The sequence below is a fragment of the Corvus cornix genome, chromosome Z, assembly GCF_000738735.6.
Source record: "Corvus cornix cornix isolate S_Up_H32 chromosome Z, ASM73873v5, whole genome shotgun sequence".
NCBI classification, from domain to species: Eukaryota; Metazoa; Chordata; class Aves; order Passeriformes; family Corvidae; genus Corvus; species Corvus cornix.
This window is the reverse complement of record NC_046357.1, coordinates 15,269,117-15,288,823: the sequence shown is the minus strand read 5'-3', so window position 1 is coordinate 15,288,823 and position 19,707 is coordinate 15,269,117. Positions and strand designations below refer to the sequence as shown.

General features: G+C 56.4%; 1 protein-coding gene across 6 annotated transcripts; it reads left to right on the top strand.

The window, feature by feature from the left end:
- Nucleotides 1-2,366: 2,366 nt before the first annotated feature.
- DNAJB5 (DnaJ heat shock protein family (Hsp40) member B5) lies at nt 2,367-17,791 on the top strand. 6 transcript variants are annotated; one of them, XM_039567416.1, is made up of 4 exons: nt 2,367-2,418; nt 9,090-9,334; nt 11,578-12,176; nt 16,307-16,653. In XM_039567416.1, exons 2-4 carry the CDS (start codon nt 9,124-9,126, stop codon nt 16,538-16,540), a joined length of 1,044 nt encoding a protein of 347 aa, XP_039423350.1. In that variant the 5' UTR covers nt 2,367-2,418; nt 9,090-9,123; the 3' UTR covers nt 16,541-16,653. The 6 variants fall into 6 exon arrangements, with proteins under 6 accessions (XP_039423350.1, XP_039423349.1, XP_010393377.1 ...); XM_039567415.1 differs by lacking the exon at nt 2,367-2,418 and adding an exon at nt 4,696-4,872; XM_010395075.4 differs by lacking the exon at nt 2,367-2,418 and adding an exon at nt 4,896-6,055 and having other exon boundaries at nt 16,307-17,791.
- The last annotated feature ends 1,916 nt before the right edge of the window (nt 17,792-19,707 follow it).

Below are 19,707 nucleotides of genomic sequence, written 5' to 3'. Positions count from 1 at the left end.
CTTAACAGCCTCAGACGTTCACCGGTGCTCAGCTTCACCCACGAGCTGCAGCACCTGCACAACCAGATGCTTCCTCCTCAGTCTGTGGACAGGTGTGCAGGCAGGATGCTGTCCCCACGTTCCGCACCAACTCGACAGCATCAAGAGAGGGGTTTTCTTCTCAAGACAGGCAGGTTTTCCCAGGACAAAATCCAGGTCACTGGGTCCAGACTGCTCCTCCAGCCAGGAGCCACCTCACTCCCAGTCCAACTCAGGCCGGGATGCTGGAAAGATCAAGGGGGAGACTCACATGGCAAAAGCCCAAACACACCCCCACCTCGGAAGGGGACGCGTGACAGGGCTTTGCAGCAGGACAGCACTGGCAGCGTGTGTGGCTCAGTTACCCAGTTTCCCTGCTAGCTGGCCACAGCTGCTGCGGAGCTGGGATGCACCGATGTCAGAGCAAAAGCTGTTTTAAACACAGACACTGAGCCTCCCACTGGACCAGGGCTTTGGAGTCTAGTGGCTTTTACACAATGAAAAAACATAACACAGTGTCAGCCCTCCCAGCCTCACACAGCTAAAGACTCTCAGCCACCCTCTGTTGCATAAGGACCCTGGCCCCGTCACACTGGGTGTTTGATCTGGCAACAATATTGTTCCTGCGGAGTGGATGCTCACCCACCACCCCTGTCAGACACGTCAGAGCACCCCACAGAACCACAGAACCAATTAGGCTGGGAAAGACCTTTGAGCTCATCGAGTCCAACCTACGACCAAACACCACCCTGTCAAGCAGATCGCGAACCAACTGCCACATCCAATCTCTCCTTAAAAACCTCCAGGGACAGTTGACTCCACCACCTGGAGTCCACAAATAGGCAGTCCATTCCAATATCTAATCACCCTTTCTGTGAAGAAATGCTTCCTAATGTCCAACCTAAACCTCCCCTGGCACAGTTTGAGGCTTTGTCCTCTTGTCCTGTCCCTGGCTGCCTGGCAGAAGAGATGAACTCCCATCTGGCTATAATCTCCCATCAGGGAGTTGCAAAGAGTGATAAGGTGCTCCCTGAGCCTCATTTTCTCCAAACATCCCCAGCTTCCTCAGCCAATTTCTCATAGGACTAGTGCTCCAAACCCTTCACCAGCACTATTGGCCTTCTCTGGACTCACTCCAGCACCACAATGGCCTTTTTAAGTGCCTCAGGGACTTGCTGTCCCACCTGCCCCCACCAGTCCCATATGGAGCAGGGCACACCTTATGCAGGCAGGGCTCTTGGGATGCCTACACTGCCCTGCACTCCCACAGCACGGCCCCACTGCTCCAGTGCTTTCTCCTCACAATTCCCACTTTGGGTCCAGCCCTCCCAGCCCTGCAAATTGCTTCCAGGACCTTGAACTTCCTTCAGCAGAGAAGGGCAATGGAGCTGGGGAAGGGTACAGGGCTCAAGTCTGATGAGAAGCAGCTGAGGGAGCTCAGGGTGTTCAGCCTGGAGGAGACTCAAGGGGGCCTTATCACACTTTATAGTGAGCTGACAGGAGGGTGTAGCGGGATAGGGGTCAGTCTCTTCTCCCTGGCAACAAGTGCCAGGACAAGAGCACAAAGCCGCAAGCTGTGTCAGGAGAGGTTTAGGTTATACATTAGGAAGAACTTCTCCACAGAAGGACTGACTGGGCATTGGAATCGGCTGCCCAGGGAGGTGGTGGAGTCACCATCCCTGAAGGTGTTCATAAAAAGACTGGACATGGCACTTTGGTGCCATTGTCTGGTTGATAGGGTGCTGTCTAGTCATAGGCTGGACTTGAGCTCAGAGGTCTTTTCCAACCTCATTGACTCAGTGATTCTGCGATTCTGCACAACGCCGGCCCGGGCCGGGGTCCTGGGGGGCTGCCAGACCCTGGGGGATGGGGCACAGGCCGTGCGCAGCCCCCAGCCCCGCAGAGCGTGCTATGTGCCCCTGGCGCTGTAAGAACCACCCACCGCCGCTGCACCGCCCCGGGTCCGGGTCACATCCCCCGCTCCCCGAGCCCCCGGACCCGCGGGCGGCGGAGGAGGGAGCGCTGAGGCACGGCGTGAGGCGCGGCTCCGCGGTGACGTCACACCTTTCCAGAAGATTCCCCGCGGGGATCCCGCCGCTGCGAGCGAGCGCCAGGCCAATCAGAGAGCGCCGAAAGGGCGGTGCAGGCTTGAACTGGCCAATGGAAAACGGCGGCGGGGAGGCGCAGGGGGGAGAGGCGGGGAGGGGAGCGTCGGGGGCCATCCTTCGCCCCGCCTCCCCTTCGGAGACAACCAATCAGCGCGGCGCAGCGCGGCGATGGACAGCCCCCCGGGCCAACAGGGGCGGGGCGCGCGCGGGCGGGACTCCCCTGACGTGGCGACCGGGGGGCGGGGGCGGGGGCGGCCCAGCGAGCCCGCGGCGCCCCGGGACAGCGGGAGCGGTGAGTGCCGGGGGGGGCCCCCCCACCGCCCCCGGACCCCCACACCGACCCCCGCACCCCGGCCCCGCCTGCGCCACCGCGGTGGGACACCGTGGCGAGGGGGGACAGTCCCCCTGCCGAGTGGGGTGATAGGGTGTCACTGTGGGACTGCCGTGGGGTGACAAGTTGTTGTCGTGGGGCTGGGGGGAATTAGGCCCCCCGCCCCATGGAGCGAGGCGGTTCGCCGTGGGGATGGGGGGGTCGTGTCACCCCGCACTGGGGGTGACAGGGTGTCACTGTGGGGTGGGGCGTCACTCTCTGCGCCGTGACAAGGTGTTGCCGTGGGGCTGGGCGGGGGTCAGTCCCCCTCACGCCGGGGGTTGGCCCCGGGGCGTGACAAAGTGTCACTGTGGGGCGGGGGCGGCAGTGCCCCTGTCTCGGGAGTAACAAGGTGTCACCGTGGGGTCAGTACCCCTGCCCATAGGGTGACAGGGTGTTGCCATGGGACGGGGGCGTCATTTCTCTGCGCTGTGGGTTGACAAGTTGCTGCCATGAAGTTGGGGTGATTCGTCAGTCCCCCTGCCCTGTGGGGTGATAGAATGTCACTGTGGGGCTGGGGAGGATCAGTCCCTCTTTCCCAGGGCTGACAGGGTGTCATTATGGGGCTGAGGTGGACAGTCCCTCTGCCTGAAGGGGTGACCGGGTGTCACTATGGGGCTGGAGGCGATTGGCCCCTCTGCCCATGGGGTGACAGCATATGCCTGTAGGACTGGGAAGGAACGCTCGCCCCGCTGCACCCATGGGGTGACAGTCTGTCCTGATGTGGGGGCTTAAACCTCTGCTTTATGAAGTAATAGGGTGTCCTCAGGGGCTGGCAGGATTGGCCTCTCTGCCCCAAGGGGTGACAGGGTTTTGCTGTGGGTCTGGGAGCTTAGCCCCTTTTCCCCTTCATGGTTGGGGAACAGAAGCCAACCACTCTGTCCTGTCACCATGGGATGACATGACCTCTCTATGGGGCTGAAGGTGGGGGAGGAAGGGGTTGGCATCTCTGGCCCCTGTGGGATGTCAGGGTTTCTTGGTGGGGCTGTGGGTCAGGGTTAACTGGGCTGCCCTACTTGGTGACCACATGTCCCTGTGGGTCTGAAGGGGGTGGCAGGAAGGGGTTAATCCCCTCTGCTCCATAACGGGGATAGTGCGTCCAAGTGAGGCTGGGAGAGAGAGATTAATACCCCTGCCATGGGGCTACAATACAGCTCTGTGGGGCTGGAGAGGGTGGTGAGGTTAGGGTTAACCCCTCTCTCCTGTTTCGCTTTGGAGCGAAACTGTGCCCTGTTTGAGCTATGTGGTCTGGCCAAGAAGGGGTCAACACTCCTCCACCACCATACTGGGGGTACCTATGTATCCCAGTGGGGCTGAACTGGCTGGTGAGAAAGTTGGTAACCTCCCACCCAGGTAACAGTAACAGGTTTAGAGGGACCAGCATGGAAGGGGTTAACCCCTGTCCCCAGTTGAGGTGACAGTGTCTCCTGGGAGGGCTGGCCAGGAGGGAAGGGTTAATCTGCTTTCCTCTTGGGGCAGACAGTGGGTCCCAGTGGGGCTTGATCATGGCAGGGGGTCACCCCTGGACCCCGTGGGTCTGTGTACTGGGGCACAACGTGTGGGTGAACCCCCATGTGGGTGACAGCCCCTAAAAATGATAGTGCCTGTGGACTTGGGAGGGGGATAAATCCCATCCCCATGAAGTCCTTAGCCCCGCAATGGGGCTGGGCAGGGGGCACGGGGTGTCGATCTGTGCAATGAGGGGGTTTAACCCCATCCCCATGGCATTGTGAGCATCCTACTAAGTCTGGAAATAGGGCACCCTACGCGGGGAGGCAGCATGGAGGGGCTTGACCCTATCTCCACACAACTGTGAGCAGCTGTGAGTGTGGCTGAAAAGAGGGGAACCTACCTGGGGAGACTCTGTGAGGGGCTTGACCCCATCTCCACCCAGGAGCCAGCACCAGATAGGTCTGGAAATGGGGGACCCTGTCAGGGGTGATAGCAAGTGGTATGACACCATCCCCAGCAGCACTTTGTGGGTATGGAAATGGGGGACCCTCTCTGGGGAGATTCTGAGCGGGGGTCCTGATCCGTGCCCACGCAGGAGGCGGCCGCCAGCGGGGCTGGCAGCGGGGGCTGTGCTGGCAAGAGGCAGCGAGGGGAGGGTTAACCCCATCCCCACGCAGGTGCCGGCACCCCAGTGGGGCTGTCGGTGGGGAGGGGGAGGCGGGCGGTGCGTGTGGGGGCTCGGGGAGGGGATGATTCATTGCGGGTAGTCATGACATTGCTGCCTGGTTGCCTGCGCCTGCCATCCAGCACGGGCACGGGTGGCTCTGCCTGCCCCGGCGCGACAAGATCCCCACCAGCTCCCTGACTAAACCCGGGATACGCTGCCATGCCGGCCATCCTGCTCTTCTGGAGCCGCGCCGAGAGGTATGCACTGCCTCGGCACCCGCGCCTCGCCGAACCCACCCGGCTCGGAGCTCGGCGGGACCCCAGCCCCTGGGGCCGCAGCAGGATAGGGGCTGTCGCCCGCCCGGCGTTTTGCTTGCCGCGGGTGGGATGCAGGAGCTGCCTGGTGATGTTCCCAGTACGGCTGCCCAATTTCGGTGTAGGGCGTCCGGAGAGGATGCTCTCTGTGGCCCGCAAGTGATGGTGACAGACGGGGGAACGCGGTGGCATTGGCTTTCCTTGGCGCGCCTGAAGGTGACTTCTCAGAAGTAGGTTTTGCGCCGTGGGCTCGGGGGACGCACCGTCCCCGTCCCGCTGCCCTGCCGCCACGGGGAGCGCCGGATGCCGGGCGGGAGTGCGGCACTCAGATCCCTTCTGCCGGGGGACCGGTGCCGGCGCCTGGTGAGGGGGATACAGGGACCCCCATGCATCCGAACGGGAAAAGCTGGGGAGGTGCACATTGGTTAACGTGACTTTTTTCCATATCAACGCCGCCCCACTTTTCTCCCTACCCGATTCGCCTGGCGGGTGCTCAGCCCTGGGCGTCAGCAGAGTCGTTTCTGGGGACACCGGGGGGCTCCTGGCTGCGCTCCCTGCGCTCCTCGGCGGGGGCTGCGTGGGGGACGTGACGGTACCGGGCGGCTGGGTGCCTTGCGGCAGCGGGGAAGAGGAATGCCAGAGCTGACGGATTAAGCAGAAGTGTCTTAATCTGTCAGTTTAACGAGAAAGCGTCGAGAAACCAATTAAAAGGAAAATTACAGCGCACGGCAAGTGACTCCATTGAAGGGTCTCTCCGTGCGCGGCTGGGAAGCACACAAAGGACGACAGCTCCCCAGCAGCAGCGCGTTGACTGGAGGAGCCCTTTCGGACCCAGCCTGGGAGCGAGGTCAGAGGCAACCACGGCTGCCGGGCTGGCGAGGAGCAGCCCTTTGGGTGTGCCGGAGGAGGTGGAGGAGGGGACTCGCCAGCAGAGCATCCCTTGGCGGCGGCGGCATCCCCGGCACGAGCCGGCACCTTTCGCTCCGCCACCCTCCTCCCGCCCTCCAGTGCCTCCCGGCCGGGCACACAGCACCTGCCGCCGCCTGCGGACAGCCGCGATGTTTAAAATAAAACTAGAGCCTTTAAAAATGACAGCTTGGACTATGAATGTGTTCGTAAAGTTTCGGTAAGTGGGTTTCTGCCTCTCGACCTTGTGTCCTCATTAAACCATCAGTGCCTGTCTCTGGCATCCCGCGGTGACCTTGCACCCTGAGATGGAACAAAAAAAAGCCTTGTGCCGTTGCCAGGGTGGGTTTGTTCCCTTAGATGACTGCCGAGCGGAGGGATTATGTCAAACGATCGCTATTCAGCTGGCGCGTTCGCCCAGCAGTTGCTCGGGCTGATGTCATGTGCGGGGCTGGAACAAAGATTTATTCTTTATTTAATTTTTTTTTTCTCTTTTGGTGTGGTTGCAAGAGGAGGATGGAGGCTGGGCTGGCTCGGCGGGGCATGGGAATGCCTGTGGTTTTCTCCAAGGCAGGGTGGCCGTGGCTTATCTGGAGGCATCCAGTTTGCAAGGGCAATGCAGAAATGCCTTTGCCTGCCTGAAACCCCCCACCGCTCCCGAGGGGGTTAAATGGGAAGGCAGGAGAGGATGACTGAGCAGAAGGGGGAGAGGATCGGTGGCAAGGCGCAGCTGATCCCAGAGAGGTGGGAGGGAAGGAGGGAGGCTCTGCGGGGACAGAGTCGTGTTTTACCACCATTGTGCATGTGAGCTGAGCCTCCGGAGTGTGCCTTAACCCACCGGGTCACCCGCCGGCACCTGGTCCTCTCTGGCACGGTAAACCGCGGCACCGGGATGCATTTCGGTATAGAAATTCCCCCCTCCCCTCGGCTCCCAGCCAGCCGAAGGGGTCCCCGGTCAGGTCAGAGAGCCTCATCAGGCGTCCCCACCCTGGCCAAAGATCTCTCGCTGGGCAAGACCAGAGATCTTGTGGGTGGGGGCAGCATTTTGCCAGGACGGGATGTGTTTTCATGGGAAGCGCTGCGGGGTTTTGGCCAGGTGAGGGGGTCCAAGTGGTGCTGTCAGGTTGGGCTGCGTGGGGTCGGAGCCAGATACTGTGGTTCCTGGGCAGCGACAGTTAAAGGTTTGTCACCTCTGTGTTGCTGGAGCTAGGGTGTGATGGGGTAGTCTGTAGCACAGCTTGGTTTGTTCTCGCTGTGGGAAGGTTGGCAACCTCCAGACAGGGCCAAATCCTGGTCCCAGTACTGGTCTCAGGAGCCCCTGCCCTCCACTGGGGGTAGCTGTGGGGAAGCAGGGTGTTGGGTTGACCCTTGGTGGGGAGAATGGACAGGCTAGCTCTTGGCTCTCCTGCCTGTTGCTCGCCCCAGGGTCTCCTGCAGCCCCCCGCCACTTAGGGAGGGTAAATGGGGAGGTGGGTGTGGGCTGGGGGCAGAGCATCCCCCAGCACCTGTGTGGGCTGGGTGCTGCTGGCATCTCTGCATGTAGGAGCTGGTATAGAAATGTGCTGGCATCTGGGAGCTGCCACAGGAGATGCTGTCAGATGCTCTTTATGCCCCCAGGGACCTCCTCCCACCTATTTTGTGCCCCCTGAGCTGCTGTACAGTGTTTGCAGATGCCCGTATCTCCCCTCACTGGGTCCTTCAGGGGTACCTTAGCCCCCCTCCCCATCTACAGCAAAGCACCTGCTTCATGGCTGGAGCAAAAAAAGAGCAGAAGTTGGTGGTTTGGAAGGAGGTGGCCAAATGTGGGGCCGATTTCCAAGCCCCTGTAGGTGGTCATTGCCCAAGGCATGGCCCAAGGCAAGTGCTGGATGCTTGATGTGGCTGCCAGGGGCTCAGTGTAGCACCCAGGCAAGGATCCTAGCGGAGCATAGCCACCCTTGGTTGACCTGTGGTGGTTGGGAGGTCCCTCTGTGACTTCCAGTGGGAGGTCATGGATAGAATAAGGATGGGGAGAACATGTGGTAGCTTGTATGATGGTGAAAAAAAGGGCCAAGGCTCACACCCTATGCCAAAATCCATCTGCTGGAGGGGCACAGTGAGTTGAGGTGGCTCAGGTGTATTTGGAGCAAGGATGGGGTGAAACCTGGACTGTAACAGGGAGCACGATATGAGTGCTCCCACACTCCCACAGTGCAGGTCTGCTGGGGCAGCACCTGGGGAGCAGGGTCAGCACTGAGTGTGAGAGGGGCCAGGCAGGACCCTGAGGTTCAGGGTATCAAGTGTTTGCTGTCAGATAGCCAAAAGTCGAGGAGCACTGGGAAACATCTGTGGAGAAGCGTGGGACTTGTTAGCTTTTTCCTGGAGGAGCAGCCCTGCCATCTCTCCTGGCTGCTCCCTGGGTGGCTGCAACTCCAGCGGTGACTGGGGGATGAATTACAGCCACCGGGTTTTCCATGCCTTAGTATAGGCATGGGCATGGCCTCGGCCCCCGCACGATGGAGCGAGTGAGCCCTGAGTTCCTGGCTTACTGCAAGATCCAGTTGGAGGCTCTCAGGGAGTGCAAGTCAGGCTAGAAAGTGTTGGGTTTTTTTTAAACAAAAAAAGAAAAAAGCCCTCCCACCATCACAAGATGTTTCTGTCTAACGGCTCCGTTCTCTCTCCGCTAAATACAAATTATGGCTCTGACAGCCGGAGGCGCTTATCAGCTGAATGCCAATTGCTTTCAGGAACAAAATGTTTGAAGTTCCTTTAAGGTGAAGGCACAGCGTGGTCCCTGCCACTGCTTTCAGCCTCCAAAACCTGCTGTCATCACCCTGACTTGGGTCTCAGGTCCCCAGCTGGGAGAGAACAAGGTAAGGGGGTGGACACAGGCAGGCAGCTACATTTGGACATAGCTCAGCCCTCCTGACTCAGGCAGGGGGGGACAGACAGGGACGTGGTCCTGGCCTGACGTTAGCAGTGGCGTGGCCCCTATAATAGCGCCGTGCCCCGACTTGGGCTCTCTCTCCCTGTCAGCCTCAGAGATGAGTCTGTCCATCCCTGCTGTGGGGCTTAGCGGGGTAAAACCAGAGCTGGGACACATTCTGGCACCAGGGCTCTGACCTCTGTTGGGAAGCGTGGACTTGAGCCAGCTCTGGTGCTGCTGGCCCTTGGGACGCAGGGAGCATCGGCTCCGTGATAAGTGTGTGCTGGTCCCGTCCCCAACTGCTCCAGTGTGATATTCACCTTACGAAGAGCTGTCTTTCTCCTTTCAGGAATAAGTATTCGGCTCCCGGCAGCGTTGCCGTCATGGGGAAGGACTATTACAAGATTTTGGGCATCCAGAGTGGCGCCAATGAAGATGAAATCAAGAAGGCTTATCGGAAAATGGCCCTGAAATATCACCCCGATAAGAATAAAGACCCCAGCGCTGAGGAGAAGTTCAAGGAGATTGCAGAGGCTTATGATGTCCTGAGTGACCCCAAGAAACGAGCTGTATACGACCAGTACGGAGAGGAAGGTAAGGGGATAAGCACTGCCCACTGGGAGGCAGGGATGTGGAGTCCAAATCAGTTTTAGAGGTGAAGGGAGGGTTTTCACAAAGAGGTGGTTCAGTGTTTCATGCCTATTCCTGAAATGGGAATGGTTTCCAAAGAATCAGAGAGAGTGAATGCTCCACAGGTGTCAGAAATCACCTCTTATCCTGCTCCTCCCCAGGCAGCTTCACTTTTCCAGCAATTTGTCACCTTGCTTCCTGGGGTGGCTGGGCTCTCCCTGCTCTCTGCCCCAAAACTCCAGGCACCAGCTGAGAAATGGAAGTGAAAGGAGCTCACCTCCTGGGTCATACCTGGGGTAGTTCGTTAGCAGCTCTTTAAATGACCTAAATAACACAGCAGAGACTCACTGCTCTGCCCACATTCCCCCTGCACTTGGGCACTGGTCCCATTGTCCTCCCTGGTACAGGCTGACCTACAGGATTCAAAGCTTTTCCCAATTTAAGTAATAGGCCCTTGTTTTGAAACCAAGCGGCTGCTGTTGTCTGGTGGTTGGCACGGAGGAGGAGGAGGAGGAGGAGAGCCGCTCCAACGAAGGCGGCCTTATTAGTCGAAGATGGAAGAGCGCAACCCCATTCGAGGAGAGTGCTGAATAACATCTGCATTAATCAGCCCAGGACTTGGGTGCTTAAAAGAGCAGGAGGTCTGGCAGGAGCAGGCTGCTGGGTGGAAGAGGCAGCTCCTCTCTCAGGCAGGTGCATCCCCTCACAAGCCACCGGCAGGATTAAGCAGCAGTGGGTTAATTGTTGACCCGTTAGTTATGTCAGGGCTATGATGGATGCACCAGGCACAGTCATTTGCCGCCCTGTAAAATGAGAAGAGACTGTCTCAAGTGGGAAACCAGCTTTTCCCGGGAGGCCTCAATGAAATCGGACCCCGCTCAGGCTGGCGTCATGGGATTAAAGGTGAAACCTCCTGGCTGTACAGTCTATTAGGAATGGGGCTCACTGGGGATTTGGCAAAATCCCCATAGCCTGCAGGCATCTAAAATAAGAGCGAATTAAGGAAGAGGGTAAGAGTGTCCCCCTTGCTGCCCCATCAAGTTAAAGACCATCTTCCCCCATGCCCCATCAGAGTTGAATCTCTCATGGTCCATGACCACCCCCCCCACACACACCTTTTGTTTCCTATTTGTTTCAGCAACGGAGGTCAGCATTTTGAGGAGCTTCTGGGTCCCACATTCTGTGTAGGCAAGGTGAAGCACAAAAGCCCCTTCAACCCACTCAGAATACTGACTTCAGCACTCAGAAGAGACCCCCAAACTTGTCCTGCTTGGAAGGGGCGTGGGGGACTGGGACAAAGGACAGCCTGTCAGAAACAGTCCTTCACTGTCACTGCTGTGCCCTGAAAATAGTCCCTGAGCTAGGCTTGGCTTAACCCTTCCCAACCCTCCTGGTCAAAAATAGCCTTGCAAAGCATGTGTGACCTCTTTGGGGGGCACTTGTCATGTGCCTTGACTCCTTGGGACCTGGGAGGAGTTGCAGTGACGTAAGGCTCAGCCTGGGACCTGGCAGCAGAGTTTCCCATGGGAAGGGTTGCCAGATGATCCAAACCCAGAGCTTACCTGGCATTTTACAGCCAATATGCAGGGAGCTGCATGCTGACCTGGAGGTCTGCTCACTTCCACCTGCCTATAGAATCATTGAGGGTAGAAAAGATCTGTAGGATCGTTTAATGATGCACTGCCATGTTCACCACAAACCCATGTCCCTAAGTGCCACATCCACACAACTTTTGAATATTTCCAAGGATGGTGACTCCATCACTTTGCTGGGCAGCCTGTTCCAATGCCTGACCAACTTTTCTGTGAAGAAATTTTTCCTAATGTCCAGTCTCAGAGACAAGGATATTGGGACAGGAAGGAGCCTGCTCATGGGGAAAAATGGAGATGGGCTGATCAGGATATGTTTTAAATTAAAATTAGGTGAATTGGGTGGAGAGAACCAAAGAAGTCCTTCAGTAGGGATAGAGGGAACAAAACCTGAATGAATTCGGAGCTTGCACGGTGTAGGGGTAGGACTGTGTGTCATGGGTGGAGATGGTGCCTTCACAGTGGTTGGGCTGGAGGTGGTGATCTGCACACCAAAGGAGAGGGTGGAAGAACTGCCTGGAGGTGGCAGAGGTCATTCTCCCACTTGGGCAGTGCAGTCCCAGCAGAGCATTCCCCCACAGGGAGCATTCATGTCTCCTCTTCCCCCTTCTCTTCCAGGCCTCAAAACTGGAGGTGGCTCTTCAGGTGGCTCAGGGAGCACCTTCCACTACACTTTCCATGGAGACCCCCATGCCACCTTTGCGTCCTTCTTCGGAGGCTCCAACCCTTTCGACATCTTCTTCGCCAGCAGTCGCTCCCGGATGTTCAATGGCTTTGACCAGGAAGACATGGATATGGATGACGACGATGACCCTTTCAGTGCCTTTGGCCGGTTTGGCTTCAATGGCATTAATGGGGTTCACCGGCGGCACCAGGAGTCCCTGCACACGCGGAGGAAGGTCCAAGACCCACCTGTCATCCATGAGCTCAAGGTGTCCCTGGAAGAGATCTACCACGGATCCACCAAGAGGATGAAGATCACTCGCAGAAGGCTCAATGCTGATGGCCGGACCATGCGGACTGAGGACAAGATCCTAAACATTGTCATCAAGCGGGGTTGGAAGGAGGGAACCAAAATCACATTCCCCAAAGAAGGGGATGCCACTCCGGACAACATCCCTGCAGACATTGTCTTCATCCTCAAGGACAAGCCTCATTCGCACTTCAAGAGGGACGGGACGAATGTGATCTACACGGCAAACATCAGTCTTAAAGAGGTGGGTACGGCTGCTAAATCCCGTGGGATGGGAGGTGGCACTGGTTCATGACATTTGGGGCAACTCTGGATAGGAAGGACCAGGTAGGTCGCAAGAAAGGAACTGCAGAAGCCAACTTGGTCTTGGTTTTGGAGGTTCTTGACCTCAGTGCTGGATGTGGGACACGGACGCTGCAGTCCCTGCTAAAGACACCTCACTTCTTGTGCCAATACAGGTGGTATTTATTAATTTTCTCCCTTCTCCATATGTCTTGTTTTTCCATTTTAGCGTAGGGTATTCACATGTGGAACATCCTCTGTAGGAACAAGGGAAAACCTGGGTTGGCTGGCATCCATCTGATTCCTGCTTTTCCTGTACCTGAGCCTGCTGTGGCATAGTTACTGCCTGGGGTTGCACCAGGTGCCTCTCCCTGTAGGCAGAGAGTGGGATCACGTGGAGGAAAGTGATCCTTCGCCCTCCCTGAGCAGTGCTTTAGCTGTTTTCCTTGATTCCGAGATAAAGAACCAAACAAAGTAAATACCCAGGCAATGAGTAAAATTCAACACTTCCGGGCTGCCAGTCCTGGAGGTCACGGCGGGGCTGGATGCATCAGATCATCCAGCAATCTGCACGAAGGTGGGAGAGGAAAGGGGAGATTACCTCAGTACAAGATGTGCTGTTCGCCACCGCTGCTGTAAAACTACCTTTTAATAAATCCCAGCTGGCAGCTGCATTTAACGTTGACGCTTTTGGCAGCTGCCATTTGCTGTTCCTTTCAGACGGTAGACGCTGTCTGTCTTCTTAATGAGCTGATTTTTTTTTCCTTCCTGAAGGCAGATTTATGTTCTCAAATGCGTTTAATAGAAATAAGCTCAATGGGCCAGACCTGAGGCAGGGAAACGTGATCTTGTGAAGTGTGCCGGCGAGTCAGGAGAGTTCTGCAATGGCTCTGCATCCCAGCTCGGGCTGTGCCACTGGTGGCAAAAAGCATGTGGGCCAGGCAGAGCTAGACACTCCTGAAGGAAGCTCAGCTCCACTTAACCTGCAGACTCAGGAGTAGAGTTTCCCTCACAGTGCAAAGTGCAGAGGTTTATTCCTGCAATAGCTGGTTCTCCTGGCTGATCCAGAAATACTTGGGAGAGACTGCCTTATTTATGGAGCTGTGCATGCCATATCTCAGATATTTCCTTCTGTTCATTCCTCTTATCAGTAAAGTTAACCCTGTGCTGACTGTGCTGATGCCCAGACCATGTTAGCCCAAGTTTGTGCACTGCTCAGGCTGGAGGGACTCGTGCCTGGAGTTGACCTTTGAGCAGCAACCAGAGAAACTTGCTCCAGCTCCACATACTGTTGCACCAGAAGTGTTGGACACCTGTGAGCTCCATGAGCAAGGCCTGCAAGCTGGCAGTGGGTTTGCACAATGCAGTCACAAAGCAGAAAATTGCTGGTCCAGGCAAATTCCTCATCTCTTTCAGCTGGAATTTCTGGTCTCTGACCTCCCCCACCACAAACCCAACATGCTGGGCATCCTCATGGAGCTGCTGGTCTGGCTGTCATCCCCAGCCTGCTGCTTGCCAGGGCAGTGTGATGCTCTGCTGCATTTGTCTTCCAGGAAAAGAAGTTCCTTAAGTGCTCTGGAGCACGATCAGATGCTGGGAGCTCTCCAATTCTGTATGCTACCACCTCAATATGTGACAGAGCACAACTTCTCCGTCTCCTCAGCCTCTGGGTGCTCTCCTTGCACCTTCCTCCTTGCAAGGCTGCCTTTTCTAGCCTGAGTTAGTTCTCTCATGTCACTGCCATGAGAGAACATAGTGCCATCAGGAAAGCTGGCATGTGATGGGTGCTTCGCCCCACTCTCAGCTGTGCTGGAGGGCCCTCCCAGCCCTCAAGTCCCAGCCCTGTTTGGTGCCTGGCCAGGGCAGTGCAGGCTTTTTGCCACCTGTCTGCTGCAGAATCAAAGATGTATGAGTGCTTTTCCTGGGATTTGTTGTCTTCCTTCTTAAAATCAGAGGCGTGTGCCACAGTGGGGAGCTGCAGGAGGGAGGAGGCTCAGGGCTCCACCAGCAGCTGCCTCTGCTGGGAGGCAGTGCTGCCGGCAGGGCGTTGTGCCCGCCTGGCTGCTGCCTAATGCCTGCCCTCAGCACCATCCTGCTTTGCATCCTTTACCCGGCATTACCTTCCTCGAAGCACCTGCAGCTCAGCTCATCCCGGCTGGGACACGGCCGATGCCGACATCCTCCCTGGTGGCTCCGCTGTGAGCGGAGGTGGACCCAACGCTGACCTAGATAAAGCTCTTCTCACACAGCACAGCACTCAAACCCAGGGTGATTTCATCCCCAGAGATGAACCAAGCCTCTTTCTAGGATGCGGGGTAGCTCCCGCAGTTACTGGTGTTACTTCAGCAACCGTTTTCCCAAATGCCAGCAAAGTTGAGCAAGAAGAATGAAAAACAGGGACATACGGCGGGGGAGCGATTGCCTCGGATTCTTGCGTCTTGGCTCTGGGAAGGAAACATTAAGATCCTGTCTGCCTTCACTGTTACCGCCCGCTTCTGCTCACATCTCTGTCTGCTTTCCCCATCCACGTGTTCCCATAGGGAGTTCTTGTGCTCCTTTCCATTTTGTGGCTGAAGGTGTCCTTTTCTTGGGACACGTGGGCACATGCAGCCATGGCACACAGCACTGGGCACCAGCGAGCAGGAGGGCTTTGGCATCCTTGCCTGAGTGCGCAGCAGAAACTCCTTGATGTGGGAAGATTGTCCTTTGTTTACCCCCCAACCTGCTGGAGATCAGCCAAGCACCTGCTGCTCACACAGAGTTGATGATGGCATCCTCCAGCAGGCTAAAGACTTCATCCCTGGAGGACACGCTCTCCAGGAGGAGACCTGTGCAGATGAGCCATGCAAGGAGACAGGACCTTCTCCCTTGTTCTCCACTCACCAGAGACCCCCAACCAGCTCTGGCACAGATCCCACTGCAAACCCTCTGGTTCAAAGCCTTGGTTCAGCTGCAGAAGCCCCATCCATCATCTCAGAGCCAGTGGCCAGCATGAGATGTTTCTCCTGGTGCCTGTTCCTGCTCTGACTCTGGAGGCTTTTTCTGGGGAGGGGAATGCAGAACATTCCCCCACCTACCCCAGAAACAGCAATTGCATCTTCCTCCACTCTCCTTGCAAGGTGCCTTGGGAGGGCTGGGACCCCCAGGACCCAGTTCAGACCTGTGCCAGCCCCCACATGGAAGCTCGAGGCTGTAGCTCAGCAACCCCCCACCCCCTGCTCCCTTCCAGAAGCATCGTTCTGCAGTCCTCTTGCTCAGCCCTTGCCGAAAGCCTGGAGACGATCCTGCCCACATGTACGACAGAGCTGTCTGAGTTATTTAAGGACACAAGGATTTTCTTGCTGCATTCCCGTGTCACGTGGCTCGCCAATGCAGGCCAGTGTGCGGCTGCTGCCAGGGGCTGGGGTACAGCAGGGTGGCACCCCCACACCGGCTCCTGGCTGTGCAGTGGGATGGGAGACAGGAACCAGCCCCTCCAGCGCCCCAGCTCCCAGGGAAGCTCAGTGCCACAGCCACAGCATTGTCCCATGCTGGCATTGTCTTGTGGGGGCTGTCGGTGACAGGGCTGGGACATGGGACATGGGCTGTGCTATAGATAACCCCAGCACCGGGCAGAGCTGCCGTGCTCTGGAGGGTGACAGCTGATGGGCTGTGGCGGCATCCCATGATCTCAGCTGGGTTTTCGGCTGCCTGAGGCTGGGCAACGAGGCTGGAAAGGGGCTAAATTTAGCCTGTGCTGTTGCTGTGGGTGGCTGGGTGCTTGCTGGTGGTGCCTTCTGGGCAGCCCAGGAGGTAGGAAGGAGAGTCCTTCCCCCCATGAGGGCTGGGGCACCTGTCTCCTGGGGCACCCCTCTCCTGGGGCACCCCTCTCCTGCACATCTCCTGCAGCCCAGTTCATGGTGGTTGGACCAGGCTGGCACCAGCAGCGAGCTGTGCTTGCACTGGTGAGCATCACCCAATGCTCTTGGGCAGCATCCAAAGGGAGCTGGGCGGTTCAACCCAGGGAGCAGCTAGTGGGGAGACAGGATGTGGTTGTTGGGATGCTTTGGGGTGTCACCCCATCTGATGGCCTGTCCCCTCCTCCTCCCTCAGGCCTTGTGCGGCTGCACCGTGAACATTCCCACCATCGATGGACGGGTGATCCCACTTCCCTGCAACGACATCATCAAGCCGGGGACAGTGAAGAGACTACGTGGGGAGGGGCTGCCCTTCCCCAAGGCCCCCAGCCAGCGAGGAGACTTGATCGTGGAGTTCAAAATCCGCTTCCCGGACAGAATAGCTCCCCAGACGAGACAGATCCTTAAGCAGCACCTCCCATGCTCCTAGAGCCCAGGGACTCTCCTCCAAAGCAGCAATACTCCAAACGCATGTGCCGCAGCACCTGGCCCACACAGAGCCAAGGTGCCACAGCACTTTTAAATGCAAAAAAAAAAAAAAAATCCAACCCCTCACACTACTTTTCTCCCTCAAAAAACCCACCCGACCCACCCCCTATCCATCCTTCTTGGCCGGTTTTTTACTCCAACAATGGGGAGACTCCTGTCTGCCACAGCTCTCCCAGCTGCCACACCTTTTCTTTCTCCCCAGAGGTCCATCTTTTCTGCCTCGCGTGAGCGGGAGCCGTGGGCCCTTTGCCCGGGGAGGTGCGTCGTGTTGTGGGTTTTTTATGTCACCTGCTTTTCAGGCCACTCTTCCCACAAGAAGCTGGACTTGTCGGGGTCCGGCGCAGTGTAAATAGGACTCCGCAGGATCTGGCATCCCCGCTGCTGGTTTTTCTCTTCCCCTCTTTGATACTTGCTGCTGTTTGGGGTCCCGGCTGAACCGCAGTGCCAATCACTCCTGCCTGCGGTGGCCCCCCCAGTAGCCGGACAATTTCTCACCTGGGGCCATGGTACCAAGTCCAACCGTGGTCCTCTCTGCTGTGCCAAGCCTACACCGAGCCTCGGCTGTGCCAAACAACGGAGCACGTGGGGATGGTCCATCCAGCCTCCTGCCCCTGCCTGGGGATGTCCCCAGTGCCCGTGGGCAGCACTTGCCTGCACCTGCTGCCCACAGGGCCCCAGCCAGCAGGAGGAGGGGGGAAAGCCCAGGGTGGAGCTTTCTTTTTTCAGATGTGTTGAGTTTGCATTGCTGCTTTTATTTTTTAAATACATATATATAGAGCTTATTAGATAAACTTCGTAAGGGTTTTTCTCTGCCTGTATTGGGGATACTGGCCTGACGCACCCAGGCTTTTTTTGAAAGGGGGATGATTCAGCCACACGAACAGCAAACCCTTGGAGTGGGGTTGTGTGTGCGTGTAGCACTAATCTGGGTGCAAAAGCAGAGCCAAGCGTGAGCAGAGCTGTGGGTTTCACTAGTGTTTCAGGTCAAATTAGGGATTCTAATAAGAAGAGAGAGGCGTGTGTATATATTTTTCTACAGGGACAATTCATTCAGGAGGTGTTTCTGGACATCAGGGCGGAGCTGGGAGGTGCATGAGGCAGTCTGTTTAGTGGCTCCATTTTCAAATACTGTATTTTTTTAAAACATTTGGATTTCCATCAGGAGAATTTTTATATTTCTTACCTTTCTCGGCCCACTCTGCCTCAGGCCAGTTTTTTTTCCCAGGAAAGGGCTGCTATGGAGCAGGAGGCGCGTTCGACCTGGCTTTGTACAGCTCTTTTTTGACCACAGCACCACCAAGAAAACCCCTGCCAAAATATTCCCCCCCACTCCAGGAATCCTTTTTTTTTTTTTTTTTTTTTTTTTAATTTCTTAAAGAAAAAAAAAGAGAATTCACTGAATTGAAGTGGGGGGTCCCTGGGGGCAGGGGCTGTGTGGGGGGTGTCTGTGGGGCTGGGGGTACAGCTGTGCAGTGTTACCCTGTGGGGCGAGGAGACCTGTGAGGTGCTGCTGAATCAATCGCCCGCTTTGGCCAGCGAGGGGAGGCCACTGGTTCCCTCCACTGGTCCCTGTGGAGTTCAGTGTGGAGAAATGTGGTGGACGCCGTGAGCGAGAAGACAGGCCAGCGCGCAGACGCAAGCTGATTTGTTTTTCTCGGTTTCAACGAGACCTGAATGTTTTATAGTGGGGGTTTTTTGTAATTTTTTTTTTTTTTTTTTTTTTTTTTTGTAATGTCAGTATTGAGAGAAATAAACAAGTATTTTGAAAAATACACTTCCTTGGGGTGTGTTGTGATGGGAGGTGTCAGGCTGGGCTCCAGTAGACAGCGGGCAGAGGGCTCTGTGCCAGGGTCTTTGCCACCACCAGCCTGGCCAGGTGCCCTTGTGGCTGGCAGGGAGAGGGAAATGTATTTGTTCTGGTCCCTGGTGCACAGAACCTTCAGGGCCTGAAAATGAGGGGATGGGAATGAATACATGACATGCTTGGTCCTGAATGGCTGCTCCCCTCATGCATGGCCTCAGTTGTGCTGACCACATTGCCAAGGACTGGGAGTAGAGGATGCTGGTGAGGGGCTCTGTCCCCTCAGGGCTCTGGGACGTGACTAACATGGGCAGTGGGATGGTCAGTGAAGGGCTGCAGGGGGAGGCTGGGAAGAGCAGTGCCCATCTCAGAAGGACACTGGGGCACGGTGAGAGCCAGAGGCATTACTGGCACCCATGGAAAGTCCTGCTGATGCCAGGGAATGTTTGCACAATGCTCCCATCAGGAGCAATGCACAGGGACAGGAGATGAGAGCAAAACCCACGGGCCTTGTGCCTGTCTCTCAAGTCCGGTGTGTGGCTCAAGAGGATTTGATTTTGGGTGAGAATAGTCAATGAATTAAACTGTATGGTGTTAATTGCTGCATAACACTGCATATAGTTTCCATGGCCACTATATGCCCATCACCCTCACTGGGCACCTCACCTCTCCAAATCTGGGGATATGGACCCAACTCTCCTTTGATTGCCATGTTAATGAAGGATGAGCTTTGATGAAACCAGCCAAGCCCAGCAGTGATGGAATCAGAACTGGTTTCTACATGTGACACCACCACACACCATCATTCCTGCCCCAAAAGACTCTTAGGACAGATGAAGCCCAAATCACAGACTAAACAGCCTCAAGGGATTTTGTAGGGAGGGTGGTCCACAGACAGGGGGAATGGTGTCACCACAGAATCAAAGAATGATTTGGGTTGGAAGGGACCTTAAACCTCATCTCATTCTACCCCTCTGCCATGGGCAGGGACACCTTCCACTCAACCAGGTTGCTCAAAGTGCCATCCAGCCTGGCCTTTACCACTGCCAGTGATGGGGTATGCACAAATTTTCTGGGCAACCTATGCCAGTGCTTCACACCCTGACAGTAAAGAATTTCTTTCTGATATCCAATCTAAATCCCCCCTCTTTCAGTTTTAAGCCATTACTCTTTGTCCTGTCACTACATGCCCTTGTCAAAAACCTCTCCCCATCCTTTTTATAGGCTCACTTCAGGCAGTGGAAGGGATCAAAAGACTGATATCAGAAGACAGGAAAGGTGATGGGGTATTGGGAAGTGGGGGACCT

Excerpts from the sequence above, each read along its gene's own strand:
- DNAJB5 (XM_010395075.4), top strand. The coding sequence starts at position 5,988 with ATGTTTAAAATAAAACTAGAGCCTTTAAAAATGACAGCTTGGACTATG. Across the intron at positions 6,056-9,089 it reads AATGTGTTCGTAAAGTTTCG|GAATAAGTATTCGGCTCCCG; the intron begins GTAAGTGGGTTT and ends TTCTCCTTTCAG. Across the intron at positions 9,335-11,577 it reads CGACCAGTACGGAGAGGAAG|GCCTCAAAACTGGAGGTGGC; the intron begins GTAAGGGGATAA and ends CTTCTCTTCCAG.